This window comes from Ursus maritimus, unplaced genomic scaffold (assembly GCF_017311325.1).
Source record: "Ursus maritimus isolate PB19 unplaced genomic scaffold, ASM1731132v1 scaffold_3, whole genome shotgun sequence".
In the NCBI taxonomy this organism is placed as follows: Eukaryota; Metazoa; Chordata; class Mammalia; order Carnivora; family Ursidae; genus Ursus; species Ursus maritimus.
The window spans coordinates 15,081,466-15,091,752 of record NW_024425563.1 but is presented as its reverse complement, the minus strand read 5'-3'; the positions used below and the strand labels follow the sequence as shown (position 1 = coordinate 15,091,752).

The 10,287-nt window shown below is 43.0% G+C and overlaps 1 protein-coding gene across 1 annotated transcript in view; it reads right to left on the bottom strand.

Annotated features, from left to right (window-relative positions):
• Positions 1-8,882: 8,882 nt before the first annotated feature.
• ATP6V0A4 (ATPase H+ transporting V0 subunit a4) overlaps positions 8,883-10,287 on the bottom strand; it is a 50,633-nt gene continuing 49,228 nt past the window's right edge. Inside the window, exon 20 of the mRNA XM_008697374.2 lies at positions 8,883-9,217. Coding sequence (XP_008695596.2) covers positions 9,124-9,217 — 94 coding nt within the window. The 3' untranslated portion in view covers positions 8,883-9,123. The remainder of the gene's footprint in view (positions 9,218-10,287) is intronic.

Genomic DNA, 10,287 nt, shown 5'->3' with positions numbered 1-10,287 from the left:
CTATAATATGAATGAAACTAAAATGTGGCGTGTTTTTAGGCAACCGATGAGATAAAGAAGAGAGAATTCCTTTTGGTCATGACACTGGACTTCAAAAAGTAAATATAATCTTCACATACAACGCTTGGTCCTACAGTGAGCAATATTTGTATGGTCGTTAAAAAATGCTTATTCATTTTCAGGTTTCACGTCAACATTTGAATAAAATACACAGACTTGATTGTCGTTTCAGAACTGAATGGAAATGTTAATACTCTCAACAATGAGTAAAATTATCCACGACAAGCAAGAGCTGGAAGTCGGGAAAGATGGAGGGATGGGCAGGCATCCCACCTGAAGGATCCACGTAAGAACTAGTGCTATGAAGGTACTATTTATAATCACAAAAATAACTAAGAGAGTAACTACAAATAAGAGCAAGAAAAAGAACAAGAACAATATAATAGCTTCTGTAAAATGGAAATCCGTACCCCACAACTGTACATTTTATATTTTACGTAGATACATGAGAATTCCATGACTGACCACCTATAAGGCAAAAGGAATGAGAGCTTGGGGTGTGGGTGAACAGTAATGAAAAATACATACATATATACATACACATAAGAGACAGGACGATATGCATGCCAGGTATTATGGTGCTATGTTGGAGACAGCTCCCACCAGCTTTTGAGGGCGGATTGCACACATCTCTTTCCACCTCTGTATTCAATAACAACACGTTGGTAATTTAAAACCAGCCCCGGTGGGAATAGTTACACCAGGGAAATCAGCAAACACTACAAATCAGGTACCATCCCCCCACCCCTGTTATTAAACACACCACACCTCAAAGCCCCTTTTCTTCCTTCCTTACCAGTGACTCTTGACCTCAAGAAGGAGGTGGTATGTGATGTGCAGAACAGAGGCAAAAAAGAAAAAAATTAAATTTCCTTACAACTTACAGGTCATTGACAAGTACTTGGGACAGGCAGGGTGACCTTCCTCAAGGAACTCAACTGCTACAATGTTAATACTTCTCTAGAGCACTGGGTATTACATAAGACTGATGAATCACTGAACTCTACCTCTGAAACTAATAATACATTATATGTCAATTTAAATTTAAAAAGTAAAATCTAAATAAAATAAAATCTAAAAACAACAACAACAACAAAAAATTACTTTGCTAGAGGCAAAACTAGTTGGACCTCCAGGATCCTACGTCTTCTTTAACATATAAAAATCCCTTTGGAAACTTCCTTTATCTCTACCCCCTCCACCCCACCCCACCCCCCACCAATATATATGTTATCAATCAGCCTCCAAGCATATGGCCCATGGATAATACATCTGAAGGGTCTCATGACTAAGATTTTACTAGACATCAGTAAATGACCTTTTCCTAACAGCTAGCTTCTCAAGGTCCTTGAAACCTTGCTTCCAAATTCCTTAGGGAGTTACGCTATCCCTAACCCCCTCCCAACTTCAAAGTATATAATCAGTCACTCCTCACAACCCCGGTGCAGCTCTTTCTGCCCCCGGATCCTGCCCCCGAGCTTTAATAAAACCACCCTTTTTTGCACCAAAGACGTCTCAAGAATTCTTTCTTGGCTGTTCACTCCCGGACCCCAACATTTCAACATCAGTACGGAGTGACACAGATGGCTTGAAAATTTTTTCCAGGTGATCCTGATACAGTGAGCCCTACCTAGCCCCCACCTGAAAACCATTATTCTATGCCTTTCGAATAGTTCGTGCCAATTTGGCAATGTATCAAAAGCTTTAAAAACTAGTTTCATCTGAAAAGGTAATCCCAGCTCTAACAATTTGTCCCAGGGACGTTATCTTAAATGTGGGAAAAGCTCTCTATACAAAGAAGTTTACGCAGAAAAAAAAATTTTTTTAAGTTTATTCAAGTCTATTTTAACCATAACAAATTGGAAACAACCTAAGTGTAAAGAGGGAATGATTATATAAACTGATAATACATCCAGCATTTAAAAATTATATTTATGTAGTGTTTTAATAACATGAAAAACACTTGCTACTGGTTTTTTTTTAAAGATACATATAAAATATTGGGAGAATGGCAAAGAGGAAATAATGACCTAAATCATCATCTTCTAAGTAGTGAATAATGGATTAATACGGTCTTAAGTTGATAAACTAAGAAATAAAATACAATTTTGTTGCTTTAACTCTAATCACCAGAAAACCTAAAAAATAAAAAAACAAAGACATTTTTCTGGGGATGGGGAAATCAAGCCAGGAGATTGTTTATTTCTGTTATAAACTCATCTGGCAATTTGATTTGTTGCCATGGGCACTGACTACTTCAATACAATAATTATAAAACCCAATAAATGTAAACAAACACAGACTATCTGCAACATACGTGTTTAACGAAGGCTCGTGTAGGTCAGGAAGGAAGCCATGGAGGGGTCAAAACGTGAGGGACGAACACAGAAAAATAAATACAGTGGCTGATAAATGGAATGATATTCAGCCTAGCTAGTAACCACGTCATCCAATTAAAAAGAGCTGTCCTTTTCCTTTATCAGATTTGCAAAAATCTCAAAGATTGATTATACCCTGTGAAAGGGAAATAAGCACTCAAATTATCGCTGGGAGTGTACATTGCTACAACCTTTCCAGGAGGCGATTAGGCAGAGATGAAAGAATACGGACTAAGCAATTTCACTCCTAGGATTCACCCTAATGGGGTGGTCAAAAGACAGACAAAGATACACACAAGGAAGGTCACCACTCCATTGTTTTAACAACAAAAGAATTGGAAACAACCAATGCCCACCAGCAGAGAAGTGGCTAAACAGAATACCACTTAAAACCTCTTCGTGAAAGGCTATTTAGTGTTGAAGAGCATTTTCCAAGAGGTATCTCCGTGATGCATGTGTATCCATAATGCATAGGTATGTATACATTGATCCCAATTTATAAAATTTCATTTAAATATGTACCTACGTGGAGATTTCAGGAGAGATGTCCGAAACTGTGTTTTGTCTTTCAGCAAATATTTGTGGAGCACTACTATGTATTAGGCAATAGACTCTAATGAAGGGGTCCCTGGCCCCAAAGGACCAACAGTCTTATGGGAACAAAAGTATGGAGTCAGGCGGGAGCAGTGTGTTCCCAGGGGTAGGGGGAGGTGGTGCTGGTGCACAAGGGAGGGCCCCTTTATCTAGTCCTGAGACCTGGGGAGGCTTCTGTGGGCAATGCTGAGTGGAGGCCTGAAGAATGAGCAGGTGCCAGCCAGAGAGATGAGGGAGAAGAGAACAAGGAGATTGTAGGGTTTGTTTTTTTTTTCCCATTCTTTCTTCTGTATGCTTATCTCATTGTTTGAATTTTTAGAAAGTCTAGTTCTTTTACCATAAAAATTCTCTTTTGGAAAAGTGAACCAATGGAGCGCTGACATGTTGCTCACGGTGCTGACCAGGCCCCTGCCCTAAGCAGGCCTGGGCCACATGCTCCCGCTGCCATCCATTACCGTTCATGACTTGTTGGGTCAGTGGTAGGCACTTAACCCAAACACAGTCAAATCACTGACTGGCTGGGAGTCCACAAGCTGGCCTGGAGCAGGAGGCCCTGGTAGATGGTAGTGGTGGTTGCACAACATTGTAAATCAGACAACTGAATGCCCCTGGGTCGCCTGTGTGGCTCAGTTGAGCGTCCAGCTCTTAATTTCGGCTCAGGTCATGATCTCAGGGTCATGGGATTCAGCTCCATGGTCAGCAGGGAGTCTGCTGAAGATTCTCCCTCTCCCTCTGCCCCTCCCCACACTTGCACACACGTGCACACACACACTCCCTCTCTCTCTCAAATAAATAAATAAATCTTAAAAAAAAAAAAAGCACCACTGAATTGTTCACTTTAAAACTGGTATAATGCTAAGCTTTATGTTATGGATGTTTTACCACAATTTCAAAAGTTTCAAAAGGAACAAGACAAACGATTTGCAAACGTGTGCGTGGGTGTGTGTGTGGGTGCGTGTGTATGTGTGTGTAGGCACGGCACCCAGCAAATACATGTTGGTAGTACATATTAACCACAAATTACAAGAAAAATATTAGATTCAAATAGATTGATGGGCAAATTATATGAACAAGCAATTCACAAGAGAATATATACATTGTAAGCAAAACTGGAAAATTGCTCATCTTCTGTAATAACAGACAAAATTACAGTCACAAAAAAAATCCTTAAGTATCATTTAATACCTACTAAATTAACAAGTATAAGAAGGAAGAAAGGACAGAGGGAGGGAGGAATAAGAGAAGAGGGATTAGAGGTGGCAAGGAGGGAAGAAGAGGGACGAAGGGAGGGAGAAAAAGGAAGAAAGTCAGTAGCCATGGTAAGACTGAGACTGGATGGATTCCATTTCTTCTATCTCAGTTCCTTCTCTGAAAATAGAAATAATACCTAGCTACCTGTGGCAGAAGTAGCTTGCTGCCTTCCCAGTAACGTCCTCCTTTGTACCTTGCTGATGAGGGGGGCCATCCAGAGGCAGGTGGAGGCTAGGGGGGCGAGGGGAGTGGTGCTTCTGAGAAAGCCCTTTTGCCCCTCCCCCCTTCCTCCTGTGCGTTGGCTGGTGCTTCATCAGGCTTCTCGGGTCATGATGCAAATATGGAAACTTTGGGCCAAGTCTGGCACAGCAGAAGGTAGGAAGAGCCTGGAACTTCTCCTACAGCTGTAGACTACTTACCTCCAGACATCTACGTGGGAAAAAAATTAAGCTCTCTGTTTAAGACACTGTTATTTCTGGTTTCTGTTCCTTGAAATTGTGTGCAATTTTTTTTTTTGGGGGGGGCTAGTCAAGGGTAGCAGTGTGAGAGAAGGAACAAAGAACTCTGTAGTTGGCTGTGATCAATGAATTGTAAACACCACTGCACTCAGACCAGCCAACTGTGTGTAATTCTTAACTGATAAACTTCCTTCTTCAGGATTAAATGGGACGATGTTTGTATAACAGGGCACAGTGCCCATTGCAACATCAACACCATGGGAGTATTGTTTCTCATCTCTGAATAAAGGTAGCAACTAAATGTCTAAAATGTCACCATAATCACAAATCTAATACAGGGTAAGTTTTTAAGTATTATCAGAGTTATCAAACGTGTATCTCTCCAAAAACATTTATTGCTAATATTCCGCTAATGTTAGAACACATTGGGTTCAAATAAAAACTGCCCAAATAGGGGGGAAAACTATTCCTTTTCTGAAATAGATTGACTTTATTTCAAGGGTAAAGAAGCTTAAGTGGTGTTAGGAAGCCATCACATGTGCTGTATACCTATTGGAAAATAAGTCTCAAAACTTCTCCATCCAGATGTATGACACTGATACCATCCAAGTCAGTCATCTTACCTTACTTATGAAGGGCACAACAAAATGGAAAACTTCTACCAAAAACAGTCTGCTGGTCTACATTACTTTTTTTTTTTTTTTAAACTCCACACCCAGCATGGAGCCCAACATGGGGCTCAAATTCATGACCCTGAGATCAAGACTTGAGTTGAGATCAAGAGTTGGACGCTTAATGGGCGGAGCCACCCAGGTGCCCCTGCTCTACATTGCTTTAAATGGCAAAATCAGTATATTTTACAGAAAAAATAAATCCTTCCAAACTCCAGTTCAGAAAGGCCTAGTGGGTGCAGGGGTGAAGTATGTGTGGAGGAAAGGGGCATCAGTGATGCGTGACTCCCTCAAACTCCACTCAGAGAGCAAGCCTGGCCCTCACCCAGCCACAGCAAAGTGTTCCTGGTCTCCAGCTGTAACACTGATCTTTCTAATGCCCAGCCCCTGAAGATGGGTCAAGGCCCGGGTGGGTTTCCAATGTCAGGGGACGTTGCCAAGGGATGAAAGAAACGAATGTACAAATTACCCACAGCAGAGAAAGTTCCTATTCCTGCCCTGTTAGGTTATTACAGGGTCTTCTACAACAGGATGTCCTTGGTGGGGTGCGTAGGGGGAGGAGCTGCAGGGGTGTTGATAGGAGACTATCAGATTTGGGCATTCACATCTGTGCATTATAAATGAACTTACATTCCAAGTCATTAAGAAGACACTTAAAATACTAACTCAAAGTTAACCCACAGGGGAGTATTCTCTCAGTATTTTCTAGAATTTCAGCCAAAAGTTTCATAAAGAAAAATTTTTTATAAAAAAGAGGACAGGGGCACCTGGGTGGCTCAGTCGTTTAAGCATCCAACTCTTAGTTTCGGCCCAGCTGGTGATCTCACAGTCGTGGGATCGAGCCCCACGTGGGGCTATGTGCTCAGCATGGCAGTCTGCTTCGGATTCTTTCTCCCACTCACTCTCTCTCTCAAATAAATAAATAAATAAATAAATAAATAAATAAATAAAAATCTTTAAAAAAAAACAAAACAGAAGCAGAAACAAATAAACAAAAAAGAGGACAAAATGTTCCACAGAGACGGGTATGAGGAACATTGAAGATAGAGCTTGTAATCTCAGCTCTGGAAAGGAGTGCTGGAAAAGCTGAGTTGGCATCTTCTGTTGTCTCCCTAAACCATTCTAAATCCCTTCTAACTCACGAAGAGGATGGATGGATGGTGGATGGATCATCAGTCAGACCAACTCAAGAAAAAAAGGAGTAACATGGGGAAGAATGTTTCCAACCTCTCACCATCAGTTTCCTAAAAACTACAATAGGAAAGTAACCCATGAACTAGCTTCAAAGAATCTGTAAGAACTGACATATTGGGGGTCTACTCTGAAACTCGAAAGGCTCCCATGGCACTCAAGCTTCATTAAAACAAATTGTAAAGCACTGATGGGCTTTTCATTCTATTGCATTTTGCTATACTAAGTATTTTAGCCGGAAATAATTGAGCCGTGGTAGAGCTTTTTAAAACTGAACATGCTTGTGTGTGTGTATGATGCAATTTGTTTTGCAAAATCATCAGTAAGAAGAGTGAACTTTTCATATATTCCATGTGCCTTCAACCAAGTTCGAATGGTCAAACCCCTATCCCTATCCCCACCCCCGCACCCCACTCCAAAGCAGGAGAAGTAAATCCAGATCCACATTGCCAGAGTTTTCTTACCTCTGTATATTCCTTGGAAAGCTTTCCAGTTTCAGCTCTTTTGTTCACGAAGCAGTTAGACCACTGGTGGCCCCTGGAGGGGCTTCTGGACCAACCTGCTCAAGAAGCCCGGCCCCCAGGTCTTCTCCTCCCCTTTTGGCTCAGTTCTGCGAACCGGATTCCTTAAAGAGCAACCTTGCATCTTGTGCATGTGAGTGACATCCAGGTCACACCCCCTTTCCTGTAGCCCTTCACCCGATCCCTTTTTAAAGGGGAAATTACATTTCTCATTGAGACTGACGGAGGCTGTCAAAACTTGGAGAAAACTGACAATTCTCAGGAAGGCCACAGAGATTTCTGGGAGATCGGGGTTCTAGGCAAGGGGCAGAAGGAAGCTTTGCCCTTTCAAACCTTTTCTCGCAGCCATCACTGCTTAGAATTTAAGGGCAGAAGGCTGGTGATCTATGTAAGCAGAGCATATTTTTAGATAGTTGTTGAGAAAGGCAGGATGAGCTGAGAACCTTGAAATTGCCCAGTGACCTTGGCTTCTACAGACTTAAAACTAACCTTGACATGCTGCTTTCGTCTGTTCTTCCCTTTAGGCAACGTCACTGGCTGAGTACCTGGTCCATGCCTGCTGCTTGACACCCGCCTTCCACAACCCAGAGAGGTGGAGATCACCATCCCCACCTCCTGCCTGAGGACACACGTGATAAAGTGTCAGAGCTGGAACTCAAAGATATCAACTCTCTTGAGATATCTTCTTAGGCTCAACTTGCTTTAATCACTGAATATTTGTGGAGCAGCCCATTGTGCCTTAAGTTGTGCTAGACAAGTCACGACGTTGACATAGAAGGTGACACGGAAGCTTCCTTGGGTATGAGCAATGACACTTCCATGAGCACCAGTCAACCCCGCTCCATGGAGGGGCAGGAGGCAGCTGAAAAAAATAGAGATCGGTCCAAAAGTAAGTTTGGATTTGGTCAAATCTTCTGGAATCTTAAGAACTAGATACTATGTAGAAAGTGCCCTGTGGGGCACCTGGCTGACCCAGTCGTAAGAGCATGTGACTCTGGATCTTGGGGTTGTGAGTTTGATCCCCACGTTGAGGGCAGGGTTTACTTAAAAAAAAAATTAATAATTTTTTAGGTGCCTTGCAAACTGTAAAGTGTTGTACCAATGTTAACAATGCTTAATTCTACTGGTACAGTTACCATGAAGACTATAATTAACCTGGGTAATGGTCACCCAGAGTAAGTAGTTGACGACACATATATTACTCTACACCCAGCTCTTAGCAGTTTGCCAATCCAGGAGCCTTAGAAATGACTTCAGGGCCAACAGACCCAGAGGGTAAGACTGTCTGGCGTTCTCCTTTCTGGCAAGCTGTTTTCTAGAACTTTCTCAAGCCTTCAAATCTCTTTCTCCAGCTCCTGCAACATAATGTATATCCAGCAGCCCTGATGATGTCATGTTGTCACACTTCATTCCACAGGATTTAACAGTGCAGAGAGCCACACCAGCCCGCCCTCCTGTCCACAGAGAGAACATTACCCTTTCTTTCCCACCTGCAGTGAAGATTCGTGAGAAAGTTCCTAATCTTACAAAGCTTAGCCCCAGGCAAAGAGAAAAGGTGTCTGAGGAACCAGGAAATGAAAGAATAAACGAAACATAATCCTCTGGAATTAGTGTGCGTACCTCTATTGTTTAGCTTTGGCCTGTAATTATCAAAACTAAATTTTATGGAACAATTTTGTACAAAGACATCTTAAAGACGAAGGGAATGGCCCAGAAGTTTATTTTCTTAAATATCATACTTACAAAATTGCAAGAAAACATCCGTGTAGCCCTCCCCATTTTAGTGTTTGACAATTATGGCCCAGCATGAGGTCGGCTCCTCTGTAACATGGTTAGGCTGTATCAAATCCCAAGGCTTATAAGTAAAATATACATGGCTTCCCGCCTCCAGCGAGCCAAGAACAATCAGGCCATTGACGGGCTCGCCCAGGCTGATGCTGAAGACACGCTGACCTCTCGCTGGCACGGAGACTGAAGCCGGAGGCCTCGGGACCCATAGCTACTCCTCGGCTGGCCCATCCAGGATGCATTTAAAGGAGAAAGGGGAAAACTTGTAACCAGCCCCCACGTAGAACTTGTTCTGGAACTCCACCCTGGGGGGAGGGGTGGGACAAGAAAGAGCGAGATTAAACACACAAGCTAGAGGCTGGTGGCAGAAGGGAAGAAGCAAAACATTTGTAAAATCAAAACCAAGCTGGGGGCAGGAAGGCACTCAGGCTGGTGGCCGCCACAGGGATCCTCTGAGGCTTTTTAAAGCCCTTCTCTTGCCTCTCCCTTACACCTTTCCCTTCCTCTCCCAGTAGACTTCCTCCAGGCGTCTGCTAGCCCCTCTGAGAGCACAGCAGAGCAACCCTCCCCACAGCTCCCAGAAGCCCAGGAGCCCTCACCGGGCAGCCTTGTCTCACAAGCCAGCAACGAGAAATGCTTCCCGCGGTTACATGTGGTTTGTCTTCTCCATCCTGATCTTAATCGCGGGGCTTATGTTATTGCAAAACACCCAGAACCTTAACTTAATGTTCTTACACTTCCATCACAGACGCCATGTAGGATTCTTTATGCTTGACGATGTTACAGAGTTCATTTCCTCAACGACCAGGGGAGAGCGATGTTACAAGCTGGGGTGGGGGGATGCTGTGATTCTCTCCACTCAGTACGTGGAGTGTCAACACTTTTGCTCATGAACAGTGGGCACAGAGGGAGATGGAAAGCTGAAGACAGTTTGTGGGATGTAAGGGTATGCACACACACTCAAGATTCTTGGCTAAGATAGGACTTGGAAGAAAAACAGAAGCTTCAACAAATGTTTTCATATTTGTAAACCTAGTGATAGCTGAGAGTCTGTGGACACATCTGTGAATGTCAAGGGCCTCCTGTGAGTACCTTCCTCCTTCCGGGTACCCTCCTTCTGTTTCCGCTTTGTAGGGGTCAGGAGCCTGTGCTATTGCTGCAATTCCTGCACTCAGCAACAAGGACCAAAAGTCCCAGTTCGTTCAGCGTGCCTCTGTGAGCCTATGTCAGATCTGTCAACTTACCAGTAGATGGAGGTGTCCCTTATCTTGAAGCCAGTTGTAATATAACACACGAATATTTAAAAGAGAACGAGTAAGTGGGAACTAACATTTACTATAGGGCAGCCATTACACACACACACACACATGTGTAC